Below are 18,001 nucleotides of genomic sequence, written 5' to 3' on the forward strand. Positions count from 1 at the left end.
GAAGTCAAAAGTTACTGAAATTGAAAACTAATTTATGTAGCAAAATCAGCCCATTATTATAAAACATGGGGATAAATATCAGAATAAGCAATTGAAATGGTAATCTCTAAGGGTAGGCGTCAGATATTGGGAATAATTAACCAAGAGAACGTGCTAGTAGGATTATATAACCTTGTAAAAGTCCACGTGTTGCAGGAACAGGGAAAAGATCAACTTAGCACCCAAGCTGACTAAGCAACTCTGTTAATCAAAGTGCAGTGGGAAACAAAGTGCAATTGTTCACCTTGTACAAAGTGTGGATTCTTATCAAGGCTGTGGCCAGTCAAGTGGGATCCTTTAATCTGGCTCCTATCTCGTTTGCATATATATATCTGCCACCTGAGAGATCACTTATTGTCCGCACAATTGCCTGGCTCTTCTTGCTGAAGGGCACGGGGCTGTGTTAGCTGAGGGTTCCAACTTGGCAGCTTCTGAAACCATGGCTTTTCCTGCAGGCTTTGGATGGGGGGCTGCCACTGCAGCTTATCAAGTGGAAGGTAGGAGAAGTGCCCTCCCCTTCGCCAGGGCTGGACTGGGTCCCTTCTGGTGGGTGCTGGGTGCCTGGGGAAGACGGTAGTGGGAGGAGGCTGACCACAAGAAGGGAAGGGACTGGAGAGCTCAGGACACCATCCATGACATGGTCCACCTTTCAGACAGGACCAGCCCATGTTCCCATGTCTGTTTCCTTGAGCATGGGGGTAGTGGAGGGTGGAGGTGAGGCTCAGGCTATTGCTGAATTTTCCAGCAGTCTAACGCTACGGGAGACATCAGTTTACACTGGAGCAACTGCTTGTTTGTAATTGGTTTCTTGGGCACATTTTACCCAGCTCCCCTCAAAGGGAGAGCAGCTTCTCCTAGTGGCTGAAAAAAATATTGGGTGAAATGATTCAAGGAGCCCTTCATTACCAGAGGAAAGTGCCCTGTTCTTTTCCTAGCAGGCATGGAGACAAATCTCATAAAGGTCTCCCCACATGCAGGGGCAGCCGTGCAGTGAAGGGGAGCAGTATCTGATAGTAAAGAGCACCCAGGATGACGTGGAGGCTGGGCCCTGGGCCTTGGCCTCCCCCGGGGGGCCTCCATTGTTCTCCTCAGTCTCAGTTTTGTCATATGTAAAATGGGAAGATTGGATTTAGTTTTCTAAAAGTAAATTATTAAGGATTTAGGGATTGTTAGTAGGTTACCATGGAGGAAAATATTTGGTTAAATAAGTGGTGAAACCTGGGGTTAAACAAAGCTAAGTGAGATCCTTGTAGTAGATTCCTAGGGCTGCTGTAACCACTTATCACCAACTAAGAGGCTTAAACAATAGAAAGGTACCCTCTTACAGTTCTGGAGGCGGGAACTAGCCATTCAAAAATAGAATTAACTGAAATAAATTTATCCTGGGTTGGGGCAGGCCCTTAATCCTATGTGACTGGTGTCCTGATTAGAAGGGAATCTGAGCACGGATAGATACATAAAAGGAGAATGTCCCATGGCAGGCAGAGATTGGAGGGATGCACCTTAAGCCAATGAACTCCAAAGACTAATGGCCAGCATCAGAGGTGAGGAAGAGGCAAGGCAGGACTTCAACTAGAGTCTTGGTGGGATCAGGGCTCTGCTGACCCCTTGAGTTTGGATTTATGGCCTGTGATAGAACTTTATGTTGTTTAGGCCATCTATGGTATGGTACTTTCTTACTGCTCTACTGGAAATCTAATACACCAACCAAAACGAATTAACCAATCAATGAAATAATTCTTATAGTACGTGTTAGAATGACAGTAAAGGATCAGTGAAAGTGGCCACTCCAGGTTGGATGACCTAGGGGGATCCATGTGAATTAGTGTCTGTTCATCCAAGACTTAAGAGATGTGAAGGAGAGAGAGCCATTTGAAGATGGGCTCTTTTTCTAGAAAGGGAGACAGTACAGCTTAATCTTGGAGCAACCCATGCTGCTTAGTATTCCCAGCTTCTGTGAATATTTGCCGGGCCTGAATAAATGTGAATGAGGGGCTGCTGTTACAGCAATTGCAGTGACTGCCCTGTGGAAGATACCTCCTGGGGAGGACCCCGCAATATTGTTTTGTTCTACAAGGCTCTTTTAAAAGAATGTTTGAGAACATCTTGGTTAGCAAGGATTCCATGCTACTTTCTCCCTACAGGGTATCTTCTTTCACCTCCCAGACATTTTCATTAGGTTAGGGTGGGTGATTGAGTGGGCTGGCCATCTAGGAGGGAAAATAAAACAGCTGATCCTTATTCATTTTGTTCTCGAAGGGCAGGTAGGCAGCTCATACAGGTGGCAGAACATGGGCGTTGGGTGCACAGAACCACGCTCTGAAAGTGGCAGAGTGGTGATCATGAAGCTGGGCTCTGGAGCCAGGCTCTTTAGACTTGAACTTTGTTTCTGCTTTCACTCGCCTGGTGGCTTTGGGCAATGCACTCAACTTTTCTGTGTCTCCTGTTATAAGAAAAACTTTGGAACAATTGAGTTTAGCAGTGGAGCAAGGAAAGGATTCTTGAATTGAGCTTCTCTCTGAAGCAGGGAAGAGAGCTCTGTTCAGGCAGTATTTATAGACAGAAAAAGGACATGACACACAGAAATAGCCCAATTGGTTACAACTCGGAGTTTATCTTGTTGGGAAATGTCTTATCAGTGTGCAGCCTGTGATTGGCGAAAAGCTTTCCTACTTGAGCTGAGACTCAGTTACCTGCTAGAAAAATAGCCTCTCAATTTGCAGTGTGTTTAGATATTAGGTTATAATTTATTATATACAGAGTGCTTTAGGCAAAATTTAATATTTCTCAACCATAAGATGGGAATAATGATGGTATCTACTGTATCACATAGCTATGAGGCATAAATTAGATGACACTTAGTGTGGTATTCATATTTGAGAGATCACAAAATGATTACTGAGAATGACTCACTATAGAACTTTTCAGTTAACTTAGAATAAATATGCAGCCCGTTGTGCAAGACTGCACAGTGGGTGTCAGTTACCAACTTCCAGTCTCTGCTTTCCTAGGACCTGGAGCAACCAAACTGATCCAGGCTGATCTCCTCTCTTCAGGCAGTCTCAAAGTTGCTGCAGTTCTTCTGTTTGCCATTAGCCAGCTTGTCCCATGCTCTTCTGCACTGCGACAAATTTGGCTTTGCAGTGCTAAGACCTTTGTCTGTTCTTTAACCTGTGATTGTGCTATTAACTCTCCTAGCAGCTTCTAGGGTAGGGAACTCAATCCAACATGCTTTGCTAAGAGTCATCAGCCTGTTGTCTATCAGCTCAGAGTGGCTTTTCTATGTTTCTTTGTTGTCTAGCCTGGGAGCCCCTCCTAACCTTTTTTGTTGGGTTTGGATCCTACTCAATCACTTATGTTCAAAGTGACTTTGAGTATGTAACTTATTTATATCTCACTTTCCTTACTTGCAGAAAAGGGAAGTGGTCACACTCACTGTACATTTGTTCTAGGGACTAAAGAGCTTAGCATATGTAACTGGAGCACAAAGTGGTCTGGCACACAGTACTTCCTGAATACTACAATATCAATACTAGTACCAGCATGGTTTGAGTGTGTCCCTCACAACTTCGTGTGTTGGAAGCTGAGTCCCCAGTGTGGTAGTTAGAGAGGTGATAGAAGCTTTAGGAGGTGTGGCCTGGTCCAAGGGCATTGGGTCATTTTGGGGTGTTCCTCTTAAAGGAATTAATAGAGCTTTGAAAAGACCCTGGAGTTCCCATGGGAAGATTGTTCTGAAGGAGCCACACTGGTTCCTCCTTGCTCTCTGGTTTCCTGTCTTGCCATGTCACCTCTCCCTCTGACATGTACTCCTGCTCTGATGTGATCACCAGAACCAGCAGTGCCATGCTGTCAAACCTCCAACACTGAACTGATGGAAACTTCTTTCTTTATGAAGTAGCCAGCCTCAGGTATTGTGTTCCAGCCACTGTAAAGGGAGTGATTCAGACATCAATGCCATTGTTTTTCTTTCTCTTGGATGCATGCTGTCCTTGATAAGGAGAGTAACATCATCTGCTCCATTCAGTGGGAATTGTTCTTTGTTACTCTGATTGCAAATTAGAATCTACTCTTTCCTTGCTCAATTTTGACCAGTTCTACCACAGCAGCAGCTGGGAGAGTTAATGCTTAACCAACCTTTCGACTGTTGCCTCCATTATGGACACAGCAAATCAACATGTGTCTTTGTCAAACCAGTATGACCTGAGATTTAAAAGCTGAGGCCAAGCTGTCACATTTGATTTTTGAGACTCTTTGAACTTCTGTGCTTCCATGGCCTCTGAAAGTCTATAGAATTTTATAACTCATAGGTATTCTGATTTGTATTTGTAAATAAAATCTAACATTTCAGTGTTTTCTTGTAAAACACTGCTCTGTGTCTCTTGCTGCTGATTTTGAAAACACAGTTGTCTAAGTATGCTCTTCTTTGTTTTCAGATATTCACTTGAGAATTCTGAATAAAAACTAGCGTTCCCTCCCCTCTCTCCCACAGAAAAGTAGAGAGATTCTGGCTCTGTTATGTGAGATGGAGGGCATCGTCTGGGTCTTTGCAGGTCAGGTCAACTGAAAGCCACAGGGATCACACATTCTGGTCACTAAGCCTCTTGAAATATTGGATTAGTTCATTTTCTGTCGCTATAACAAAGTACCCAAGGATGGTGTGTGTGTGTGTGTGTGTGTATGTATAATGTATATATTATATATACATTATATGTGTGTATATATATATATATATAAAGATGTATTCAGCTCACAATTTTGGAGTCAGTGTCAGTATCCAAGATCTGGTGGCCCCATTGGTCTGGTGCCTGTGAGAGCCTATTGACGGGAGTCATGGCAGGAGCACATGCAAGAGGGGTTAGGAGGAGAGACAAGAACCAGTGAGTATAGAGAGACAAGCTTGCTCCTTCATAATAACTCTTTTTTCACGGGAACTAACTGGGGTTCCAGGAGAACTATCTTAATCCCATCTGTGAGCAGTGCTTCCAGACACATAATCACCTTGCAGTAAGCCCCGCCTCCTAAAGATTCTACTACCTTAACACCATCACCACACAGGAGACAAAACTTTCAACACATGAAGTCTTAGAGGACTAACCACATTCAAACCAGAGCATCTTGATTATTTGGTTGTATATATTTTTAAGAAGATTCATTTTACTTATTTGAAAAACAGTGGCATAGACAGAAGGAGAGAGAGACAGAGATCTTCCATCTGCTGGTTCATTCTCCAAATGGCTGCAAGAGCCAGAGCTGGTCCAGTCCAAAGCCAAGAGCTAGGAATTCCATCAGGGTCTTGCACATGGGTGACAGGGGCTCAGGTACTTAAGCAATCTTCTGCTCTTTTCTCAGACACATTAGCAGGGAGCTAGTTTAAAAGTGGAACAGCTGAGATTTGAACCAGTACTCTACTAGGATGCCTGCAATGCAGAAGCCGACTTAACCTGCTGTGCTAAAATGCTGGTCCCTTGGTTACACGTTTGATCAAATGCCTACTTTTCTCTAGTTTTTAAAAAAAATCTGATTTGTATTTAACAAATTTTATTTTTATATATGTGATAGAATGATAGGAGGGGTGGATGAAGAGAGAGAGAGATCTATCTTTCATCTGCTATTTTACTTCCCAAATGCCTGCAGTAGTCAGGGCTGGGTCAGGAGCCTGGAACTCCATCCAGGTCTCCCATGTGGATGAAAGGAACTCAAGTTCTTGAGCTGTCGTTGGCTGCCTGCTGGGAAATGTAGAGAGGAAGCTGATCAGAAGCAGAAGAGCCAGGAATAAAACTGGCGCTCCTGTATGGAACGTGGGTGTCCCAAACGGCAGCCTCATTGTGCCTTACTGCCCTCCCCCTTCTTCCTCCTCTTATTTATGTCCTTTCTTCCTCTCCTCTGGATACTTCACTGTTTATGGTTTTAAAGAAGAGTTTAATGTTTATTATACAAGAGTAGGCTGTGTGGTGCCTTGAGCCTTTTAGAGGAAAGCACAGTATAAATCTAATAAATAAATAATAAATAAGTGGTATAAGCAGGAAGAAAATTATGTGTTTTAGGTGAGTTGTAAAGAACATTGTAAAACCTATAAAATATATTTGTTGGACTAAGAGGCAGGGAAGAAAATGCAATCATCATGCGTACAGAATATTTTTAAGTAGTGAAAAATTCTCATGATTTTTAACCCTTTGTGAGTCTGACTTTATCCTCTGTTTTCTTTCACAGGAGGAATTTCAGAGGCATTTTGTTTACTTTCTTGGTAGGCCATAGAGGAGCTACAAAAATGGCATTTAGGACCCAGGTCTACAGCTCTTACGGGCTTGTAACTCCCAATACTTTCAAGGCTGAATGTTTCCTGTAAAAATCCCACAAATCCTAAGCGAAGTCTACGCTACTCCCTTAATACTTCCTAGTGGGGTCTGTATTTGTGGACGTTAAGGAGACAAAGGGGAAGCTTTATGAGTGCCACTGTGAGCCCTTGATGTTGCACTAGATACCAATATAGTATGTGATTTTGATTTAACTTTGTCTTTATGTTGGCAGAAACTAAGGGTCATCTCTGACTTTGGCCATTTTTTTGTCGCCTTGGCATGTCAAAGGTGGAATCATATAGTTAGCAAATCTGTGGTTATTTTTGCCCTACAAACATGAGAGAATGAACAAGGCAGCTATAGTAGCTAGTTTTAGGTCAAGTTTATGGCAACTCTCTACAGGCTATTTCTTCTCTGGCTCTTTCTGAAAGCTCAGCTGTCAATATCAACCTGAGCTAGCAGGATGTTGCATGTATCTGCTATGGATGTCAGCACAGAGGCTGTATTTCTGCAGACCACTTCCTGTCTGCTTTCTCCACTCAGCCTATTTTAGCTGTGTATCTTGGTCCCTCTTTTCTGGTTTCCCTGCACCCTTGGATTAAACATCCTAGATTGGAACTTTCTCTCTTGAAAGCCCTTCATAGTTTTCTAGAACTGGGCTGTCTGCTCGTATCTAGAAAGAAGAAAGCGAAACAGGCTTAAAGCATGGTCATTTATCTCTTGGTGTGTAAGGAAAAAGGAAGAAGAAAAAAGAAGAAAAAATTTACCTGTGAGACCTATCATAGCTTAAACATTAGTATGACAGAAAGCACTCTAATATCTTTCCCTCCATTTCAAATTTGATACTCATAAAAATCTCAAATATGCATTTTTACCATGAAGTTAGTGAAGTAGGCATCATTGAAAAAATACAGGCTTAGGAGTGATATTCAAATTCTCATCAAGGAAAGCACTATCCACACTCACCAGTCAGATGTCAACTGTAAATAGTAGACATAGACTAGACCAGGACCTGCAATGGCCGATCAGAGTGGATGCCCTTAGCAACCACTGGGGCCATGTCTCCATTGCTGATCGACTTTCAGCCTTGAGCTTAGCAGTGGGAAACAACTAGACCATATAAACGTCTGGTTGTGGACTACTAGAGCAGTATTTTTAGAATTACTTCTCTAAGTCTTACATTTCTCACCTGCAAAATTTTCAGTGCTGTTCTCTTTCTCATGCTCTTTCTAAAAAAAATTTATTGGATGAATGTTAGAGACCTTACTTTTATTTATTTATTTTTTTTTACTTATTTGACAGGTAGAGTTACACAGTGAGAGAGAGAGAGAGAGACAGAAAGGGCTTCCTTCCGTTGGTTCACCCCCTAAATGGCTGCTATGGTCGGCGCTGCGCCGATCCAAAGCCAGGAGACAGGAGCTTCCTTCTGGTCTCCCACGCGGGTGCAGGCACCCAAGTACTTGGGCCATCCTCCACTGCCCTCCTGGGCCACAGCAAAGAGCTGGACTGGAAGAAGAGCAACCGGAACTAGAACTCAGTGCCCATATGGGATTCCGGCGCCACAGGCGGAGGATTAGCCAAGTGAGCCAGGGAGCCGGTCCTGGAGACCTTACTTTTATATTTTGTGCTTTTTTGGTTCTGGGTTGATTTCCTCAACCTTTTCTCCTGAATTGCTATACTTCATCTGTGTTGAAAACACAGGTTTATTTTATTTATTTTAAAGGCAGAGTTACAGAGAGAGAGAGAGACAGAGAGGGGCAGAAGCAGAGAGAGAGAGAGGGAAGGAGGGAGGGAGACAGAGGGAGAATCTTCCAGCCACTGGTTCACTTTCCAAATGGCCAAATAGCCAGGAGCCCAGAGCTTCTTCCAGATCTCATGTGGATGGCAGGGGCCCAAACACTTGGACCATCTTCCACTGCTTTCCTTGGCTCATAAGCAGGGAGTTGGAGTAGGAGCAGGGCAGCTGGGACTCCACCTGGTACCCAGAGGGATGCTGGCATTGCAGGTGGCAGCTTATCCACTGCACCTGATGCTAGCCCCATAGGCCTTTTAACAACAAGGAAATACTATCATTTGTGATGACACGGATGGTAGTAGAAAGCATTATGCTAAGTGAAACAAGTCAGGCACGGAAACAAATCATCCTGGTTCTCTTTTTTTTTTTTTTTTTTTTTTTTTTTTTTTTGACAGGCAGAGTTAGACAGTGAGAGAGACAGAGAGAAAGGTTTTCCTTCCGTTGGTTCACTCCCCAAGTGGCCACTACAGCTGGCGCGTTGTGCCGATCTGAAGCCAGGAGCCAGGTGCTTCTCCTGGTCTCCCATGCAGGTGCAGTGCCCAAGGACCTGGGCCATCCTCCACTGCACTCCCGGGCCACAGCAGAGAGCTGGACTGGAAGAGGGGCAACCGGGACAGAATCTGGCACCCCGACCGGGACTAGAACCCGGGGTGCTGGCACCACAGGTGGAGGATTAGCCTAGTGAGCCGTGGCACTGGCCCTTGGTTCTCACTTGTAAGAGAGCCATGATCACTGCTATGGTCTCGTGATTCATGTCCTGGAGGCTCAGTCCCCAGTGTAATGGTGTTGGGAGCTGGTGAAGACTGCAAGAGGTGAACCCTCCTGGGAGGTGATTTGGTCACTGGGGGCTGGGACCAGCCTCAGGAGGAATTAGGGCTCACGTCTTGGGAGTAGATTGGGTGTCCAGGGACCAGATTGGTGAGCCCAAGAGAAGGTGTTACAAGGTGGGCTTGGCTTTGTCAGGCTGGCTCTTTTGCTTCCTCTCTTGTCCTGTGATCTGTCTTACATGTGCTTCCACCTTTTGACACCATCTGCCATGTTTTGAATTATCCAAAGGCCTTTACTGGAGACCAGCCAAATGGAACTGCTCAATATTAGACCTTAGGTCTCCAAAGCTGTGTGCTAAATAAAGTTTTCTTTGTGACTTACTTTCTTTTGCTATGTGAAGACACAGCAAGATGGTGGTTGCTGATAATCGAGGAAGGAGCCCTCACCAGAATCTGACCTTTTGACACCCTAATCCCAGATTTCCAGCCTCCAGAACTGTGAGAAATCAATGTCTGTTGTTTACAAGCCACCTGTTTTATGGTCTTTTGTTATAGCCACTGGAACAGGCTAGGAGAATGAGTAACTGTGGAATTAATGGAATTTCATATAGTGTAAAAAGACGAAGTACAGGATCCAGACTGTGTGAGAAAAGTCATAGTGGAGAGGTCTCTTGGGATCCAGAGACACCACATAGCTAGGCTTCTGCTTCTGGTGTCAGCAGCTCCAGGCCATTTGCATTTTTCACAATTTCTTTTCTCCATCTACTTAAAAATATTTTTCATTTTCTATATATTTCAGAGGGAAAGAGAGAATTCCTGCCTTTTGGTTCCCTCTCCAATTATCTACAATAGCTGTGGAAAATCTCTTTGTCTCTCCCTCTCTGTGTAGCTCTGCCTTTCAAATAAATAAATAAAATTTTTTTCCTGTCTTCTATCATTTATATAAAGTGAACAAATTCCATGTATTTCATATATTCAGTTTTCAGAACATAATGATACTTCCATCCCACCCTCCCTCCCTTCCTTATTCCCACCTCCCCCCCACCCAACTGTCTTATTTTTCTTTCAATTTTTGGAATGACATACTTTCAATTTACTTGATAATTATAAGCATGACCCTCCACTAAATAAAGAACTCATCAAGTAGTAAGTAGAAAAACACTGTTCCTCAGGAGTGTTCACAAGGGCTATAAACCATTACTAAATCAAAATGTCAATTTCGCTCATGTCCATTACATGTTTTTGGTACTCTGTATATTACCACAAATCAGGGAAAATATATGATATTTGTCTTTTTGGGACTGGCTGAAATCTTAAATAAAGACCATTTGCTTTTTTTGGATGACTGTGTGCCAACATCATACTGGGGAATTCAAAGCGGCAATGGTGCTGTTGCTTTCTGGGCCTTCCCATGTGGTGTGGGTTGCTTTGCAGCTGAAGTCACACTGGTGCACGAAGCTAAGTGATTCGTTACTCAATACTGGGAGCCAGACATTTGACCTGGTGGGAAGGAGCCAGTTGGGCCACCTGCATCCGCCATCAGACTACCTGGGTTTGAGTGCTGGCTCTGCTCCCACTTTCTTCTTCCTACCAGTTCAGACCCTCAGGTTCCTGCCACTCATGTGGGAGACCTGGATTGCATTCCTGGCTTCTGCTTTTAGCGCAGCCATGTTTATTATGGACTTATCTGGGGAGTGAACCAGTAGATAGGAACCCTCTGTCTCTCAAATTAAAAATTAAAAAAAAAAAATCGGCTATCACAGAAAAGCCAAGCCATAAACACAGAACTCGTGGCAGATGCTTCTTCTTTCTCCTTCCTTTATTTAAGCAATTAGCTTTTTCCTTCTCTCTCCTCCTACAGCTCTCGTCTCCACCACTTGTCATTGTCTCCTTTCCTTTTGTTCTGGAACTTCTCATCTATGTCTTTTCTTCTTTAAGCCTCCTTCCCTCCTACTCATGCTCCTCCAGTCGCTCCTGCACCTTGCTGCTAGGTGGCCTTTTCCGCTCTGACCACAGTCTTCCTCTGCCTGAGAGAGAGAGTAAGAGCTGAGAAATAGACCTGGCTTTGAGCTCTGATGTCACCACTTTCCAGTCTGGTGATCTTGGCAGCAATCTCAGCACATTGTAGGCCTTGGTTCCTTCATTTGTAGGATGGGAACAGTAACAGTGCTCTTCTCAGGGTTGTTGTAAGTATTAAAAATGCTTACACATAGCAAACGCTGGGAATGGTGCATAGTAAACCGTAAATGTTCAGTGAAGTCTCACAATTATTTAAAAGATTTTCATATCTTCTTACCACCTACAGGATGATTTCTGGACCTCTCATGCGACAGGAAAATTTGTAATTTCATGTCTAATTGCATTTCCAGTTCCATCTACTGCTTTTTTCTCAATTTGTGTCTTATTCCTTGACCAAAAGGAAGCACATGTACTTCTTTATATTCTATGGTTTTCAGGTCTGTCTCTGCACATGCTGTTCTCTTTGCTTAAATGCACACCTGACTATGGACACAAACAGAGAGCAGCAGAGGACAAAGACGCCAGCTTCCTAATGTCCAGGATGGGGCTGCTTCTACTCAAGCTCACTGCCTCTTTGATCTTTTTTTTTTTTTTTTTAATATTTATTTGTTTACCTGAAAGTCAGAGTTATAAAGAGAGAAGGAGAGGCAGAGAGAGAGAGTGATCTTCCATCCACTGATTCACTCCCTAGATGGCCGCAATGGCCGGAACGGTGCTGATCCGAAGCCAGGAGCCAGGAGCTTCTTCCAGGTCTTCCACGGGGGTGCAAGTGCCCAAGGACTTGGGCCATCTTGTACTGCTTTCGCAGGCCATAGCAGAGAGCTGGATCGGAAGTGGAGCAGCCGAGACTCGAAGTGGCATCCATATGTGATGCCGGCACTGCAGGCGGCGGCTTCACCCGCTACACCACAGTGCCGGCCCCCTCTTTGATCTTTAATCTCTATGCTATTCTTCCAAGTGTGTTGCTGTGCATTTGGTAGTGGTAGTGAGGGGCTGAGTGTTCATGGTGCAAAGGGAATCCTCCCCCACCAAGAAAGTGTCCAGCACATGTGAACAATCGATTCTGGTAGTAAGTACTTGAAATGGCATGGATCATATGCCTCTTTACCTGGGAAATGTTTGAAGTAACTCCCTTGTCTACAGATGACAAATTCCATGAGAAGTGTTGCTACAAAGTTGTTGCTTTCTGTCTGTATTTTTGAAGGTGTGAGTGGTTTCCATGGGCAGCAGCACATTGCTGTTGTTTTCCTGTTACTATACTGGGTGACCCTTTTTCTTGGGGTGCCCTAAACAAGCTGAACAGATCTATTTTGGCTTTAGATCTTTTTCAAGGTGTCTGCTCTTCCTTTCATTAGTGTGGATAATCAGAGTTTGATTGTAAAGTATGCCCAGGCCAAATACAAGGGCTTTTAAAATTGTCTGCTGTTTTAGATTATCCAGGCCACTGATCCCTCTTTCTTAGCATGGATAATTGAGAGTGGACTGGGCTGAAGAATGCTAAGCAGAACCAATTGACAAAATAAATGAGATTTAAAAAATCCTTTACATTTTAATAATAGAATAAAAGTTGATTTTATTTTAATCTGAAAGAACTTTTTAAAATTTTGAATCTGTAAATATATTTCATTTTAAATTGCAACAAGAAAATATTTCCTATGATGCACCCATTTAAAATGTATCTAATGTATATCAGTTACAATGTGCGCTTAAAAGAGTTAGGGGAAAATTGAAAATAGAGAGGAGGTCAGAGAGTTCCAGATTCAATGTCAAATCTTACAACCCCATTTATGTTCCAACTAGATGACAAAGAGGCGGTGGGAGCCACTTGGGATTCTGAGAATCTCTCTCGTACAAGGGGAGACTACAGCATTTTGTTCTTAGTGAACACTAATCCTTGAGAGAAGGGTGTTTTTGAATGAATACTAACAGGATCCTGATTCCTGGGAATGTCTGACCTCATTCACTTCTCATTCTTGCCCTTTCATTTTCCCCGTGCCCCCTTGGCCGGCAGAAATGTACTTGCCTACCTCTCGATGGAGAATTTAGAGGACATTTTCCCAAAGGAACAATTGTGTAAATAGTGGGGTAGGGTAGGAGTCACTGCATAGCTTTCAGGTAGGCACTGAGATAAATAGATTTCAGGGTCAGCCTGGGAATTTGGAGTATCATGCAAGAGATGATGGTGGGTTTCTGGGCAGGTGACACACAAGCAATGTTTTTGAAACATTACCCAGTTTTACATTGGGAATTGTCAAGATAAGGCTTAATGTCTCCCACAACACTTAGGAATAATCATTTAAATATAGGCTTTGAGACTTGGGGAAAAAAGTGTATTATTTACTCTAAAGAAAATAATCTTCCTTGGAGTCATTGTAGTCCATCATACAGATGCATACTTGGGGATCTTTGAAAAAGCAACCTTTTCTCTTGATGGTCCATTACTTTGTGCATCTTAGAAGCTATTACCCAGGATTAGATTGCAGGCACAGGGTAGAGAGGCCCATCAGCTGTTCAATAACAGAGTGTGGGGCACCAAGCTCTTTCACAGGATGAACTATTACCAAGAGGCTTTGTTCTTCACCTCTTATTGTTTGAGTGAAGAGCAGGATATGGTGATGGAACTGATTGGGATTACAGTGTGTTCTTTCATGGCCCATTGTGCCGAGAACTTGGCAAATGTGGGAAAATGATGAAGAGATAACGGAGGGGTTCTCAGGATGTTATACAGCTGAAGGCAGATATCTTTAGAGAATACTGTTTGTTCTCTCACCACAGCTCAAATAAAGACCACACACCATCCTACCAAATCTCTGATAAGGTTGGCTTTGTTGATGACTGATGACTGATTTTTAGAGAAATTTTTCAAGAAGATCCAGAAAAGTCCCCATCTTGTATTTAGAGACCTGGATTTTCTAGCAGAGCATGAATAATTAAATTAAATTGAATGAATATTTATTTGAATTACTGCTGAGTACCAATTTCTTTATTCCAATTAGCATTGATCAACCATGGGTTTTATAGCCTGGGGCTATGAAGGTGAATAAAATGATCACTTATAACCAGTAGTCTATGGGGGACAGAAGCATATACCTGAATATGATATGAGTTGACAAATCCAACAGCCAAGAAAACAAAATCTTGTAGGAGCAAAGGTGGGAGGAGAGGAGATGCAAGAATAAAGGCTATGTAGGAGATTAGTTGAGGAATCTAAGTTGGGTTTTTGGGAAAAATGCTTTTGTTTTGTTTTCAGGGAAAGACACAAGAAAGGGTATATAAGCCAACCACATATTTTGAGTGAAGGGACAAAAGTATGACAACTTATGTTATAATTGTAGAATGAGGTAGTCATGTCAAATTAAGGAGGCAAATGATATAGGATTCTAAGACAGTTATCCCTTCTTATTCATGGAAGACTGATTCCAAGACTTCCCAGGGGTATTCAAGACTTATATATAAAATTAATTTCCCACATTTGCATATAACCCCACACAGTCTCTTGTATATGTTATCTTTAGATTTACTTATATTACCTAACACTATTAAATACTTACTGTACTATATTGTTTAGGGAATAACATCCAGAAAGGAAAAAGTATGTAGATGTTTAGTATATATAAACATAATTTAAAAAATTTAATCTGGTTGGTTTAACCCTTAGATGCAGAGCTCATGGATACAGAAGGCCAACTATACTTTAGAATGTATTAGAATCACTTGGCATTTTTGTTAAAATGTAGATTTGAGATCTCATATGTGACTCTATGATGATAATATTTATAGGGGGGTGCAGAAGTTGAGTTCTTGCAAATACCCCAGCAGCTAGCTTATGCTTTGATAGAGCCTGCCTTAAGCTATTGCTTTGTGATGATAGGTTGGATGGCAGGTTCTGAATCTAGAAAGGTGGAATATGTCCATAAACATAGAGTACAAGGATAAGTATCTGGTCTTTGGATCATGTGCATTAGATATGCGGTAACTTTAAAATATTCTTAAATAAAGGGAATAATACAATAAGGTCTAGATGTTAGAGTTTGGACTGTGGTATGGAGAATGACTAGAAGGAAAGACATATAGAATCTAGGGACCAGTTGTGAGGTTATAGCAGTTGATGAAGCAGATGACGATGAAGAGCTTAATTGGGGTGGGAGAGACAGCCTGGGGAAAACAACTAGAGGGATATCATTGAGGGGATACCAAAAGGACATATTTATGAATGCAATGTATGACCTGAAGGAAACAAGAAGAAGAGTCAGGAGACTCTTGTGATTGTAGTTTAGGTGGCCAGCTGCCTGGCTAGCAATGCTAAGAACAGAAGTAAAGCATCCTAGTGAAGGAGAAGCCTTGGGGACTCTGGGGCAGAAGCATAACAGGTTCATTCTGGGTATGAGATTCGCATGGGATATTTACAGGAGATGTCTGGGAGGCAGCAGAAAATGCAGATCTGCATTTCAGGCCGGATTGGCTTAAAGTCACCAGTGTAGAGCTGATGACTAACATCAGAATGGAAAGAGGGTGCTAGTGTATGGTGCTGAGGGAAACAAGAAGAGTGAAGATTAGTGAGGTTGCATGTCTGGATTAAGTTCAGTTTTCTAGAAGAGTTCAAAAGAATCAGAAGGAGCCCATATGGAACTGACATTCTTACTGAACTTTGGGATGAGTAGTAAAATTTCAGAAAGCTGGGTTTTTCAGTGGTTTTTACATGTATTTTAATGCAGCAGAAATCAGGTTTTCAAGGAAATCTCATACTGGTTTCTAATAAATAAAAGCTACAGAGAGAGCTTTTCTGAATGGAAGAGAAGGCAGGGAGAATCTGTGCTTATCCACTCAGCATCCCATTCTTCATTGCTTCTTCTCCATTCTTTGTTCCTTTTCAGGAGACATAATTTTTGAAACACTTACATACTTTCATAATTGTATAGGGTCTGGAGAGATTGACATAATCAATACTGCACAGCTCATTAGTGACAGAGGGGAATGTGTGGATGTGACAAAGCTCCACAAGAAACACAGCACAAGCATGGAACTTACAGCATCGTGAATGGGGTAGATAATATGAAGTTTCAAAGGATGGAGGTGATACTTGGAAGAGTTATTATATTTGGGAAAGGAGTTCCCCATGTGGAAGATTTTGATGAGTTAAGAAAATGCTTAGAGGTTTAGTTTCTAAACCATTTAAAAAATTAGAGGTAAAGGTTTTTACTGAGTTGGGGAGAGAAAGTAGAGCATTCCAATGTTTACAAAGTTGAGACCTTTGATAAATGTTTTGCCATACAATTACAGCTCAGAACCCATCTAAACTCCAATAGCGGGGGAAGGGTCATAGTGGAATCGCTGAGTCAGAGTGGAGCGCGAGTAGCTGTCTTTTGCAGGTACTAGGGGCTTGGATACATAGCATGTTTGAGGAGTGGTGTTTGGTATTGTGTCAAAGTATCATTGCATATGTTAGAACGCATATTTCTTTAGGAGGTCTCTTTTGAGGGTTGCTGATGAAACACCCCACTTTGTGCCGCCAATTGGCAGATGGTAGAAATCATTTGTAGCTACTCCAATAATGTTTAACATGAAGAGCCCAGAAAACTCAGCAATCCGGGAGTTGCCTTGAGACACTGGCAGAAATCTGCCAAGACTGAAGACTGACCCAGCAGTTCCTGGGGGACCTTAAAGAAAAAGAAAGTCAGTTCATTTCTGAATCAAAAGAACCTCAAATTATTCCAAATGGCATTGCTGCCATCAAAGTTCTATTCTTGAATCAGAAAACTGCTACAAGTTCCAAGCAAATGTTCTTAGAAAGATGCTTATCGGGCATAAATCTTTTTAAGTGCATTTCATTGTACCAGTTGTTTCACTTAGAAAAGCCTATCGGTTTGTTATTAAGTAGTCTATTTAATAGTGTCAATAAATCTTAAAATTGGAGCCTGGGTATTGTTATTTTAGGTGTTTTAATGGTTCTATTGTCTAGTTATTTGGCATTGACTCATTTGCTTGACCTTTGTTTGTTTTAATGGCCTGGAAAAATCCTTCCAAAAGTATACAGATTGGATGAAGTGCCCTTTCAAATATGTGACACAAATCTGGAAAGTACTTCATTAGAATATATTAACTAGCAGGATTTGAATGATTGGATCAAGTCCACACAACCAATGTGAATTGGATAACTGCAAGTTTTAGAGTAATTAAACAGTTCAATGAAAAATTCTATTTCCTGCAAAAAATGGCTTTTTACATTTATTAGATTGAATTAATTACTATATAATAGATATATAGAAAAAGACCTGGAAGACTATTATGTGAAATATAGAGAAGTAATAGTGGTTATTGTTGTCAGTGCTTCTATTTGCTACTTGGATAGGAAAATAAAAAATTCAAATCCAATAAGGATGTGTTTTGTTTTTGTTACTTAACCTCTTTAAGACATATCTCTAAGGTGAGTAACATCTACCTTTTGGAGTTTATTGGCAATATAATATGGAATAATTTAGGCAACCTCTTAGCACAGAGCCTCACATTTGAAAAACTCAATGATAATTCTCACTATCATAATTTCCTTCACAACCATCAATATCACCATCACTATCATCATTATCATCATTATCATCATCACTTTTATCATCATTGCCAACTGGAGGTGTGTTAGTTGGATCTTCTATTGAGCATGAAGAAAGCTTGTTGGAGGAAATCCCAAGATAGAAAATGGGGAGGGAGCCAGAGGGGCTGGACTGTATATCTGACAAATGAAGACAGAAGGAAAGAAAGCAACTTTGAATGAGCCATTCGGACTTCAGTTCAGAAAGAAGTTGAACAAGGTCTTCTGGGGGTCCTTGATCCAAGTCACCTGTCAGAAGTGTCCTGCATCTTCCAGGAAAAGGTCTGTCTTTGTAGCCCTGCCACACTCAGCTCTGGCTTGGAACAGCCCAGCGAAGTGTGGCCTTTGCGGAAACTCTGATGGACCTTCAGGGCTCCTGGCTGTGATCCTCCATCCAGTCTACTCCCTGAGGTTGGGGGTTTGTGCAACATGGGTTTACGATGGTCACAGACAGAACTGTGGGTGGCGTGATAAGTCTTCCCATTGCACTTGGTATTTTATT

The 18,001-nt window shown here is 42.1% G+C and overlaps 1 protein-coding gene across 1 annotated transcript in view; it reads left to right on the forward strand.

The window, feature by feature from the left end:
* The first annotated feature begins 296 nt into the window (after window positions 1-296).
* The window catches only part of LOC100344458 (cytosolic beta-glucosidase), a 128,194-nt gene continuing 110,489 nt past the window's right edge, over window positions 297-18,001 (forward strand). Inside the window, exon 1 of the mRNA XM_002709257.5 lies at window positions 297-536. Coding sequence (XP_002709303.1) covers window positions 479-536 — 58 coding nt within the window. The 5' untranslated portion in view covers window positions 297-478. The remainder of the gene's footprint in view (window positions 537-18,001) is intronic.

The sequence above is a fragment of the Oryctolagus cuniculus genome, chromosome 2, assembly GCF_964237555.1.
Source record: "Oryctolagus cuniculus chromosome 2, mOryCun1.1, whole genome shotgun sequence".
In the NCBI taxonomy this organism is placed as follows: domain Eukaryota; kingdom Metazoa; phylum Chordata; class Mammalia; order Lagomorpha; family Leporidae; genus Oryctolagus; species Oryctolagus cuniculus.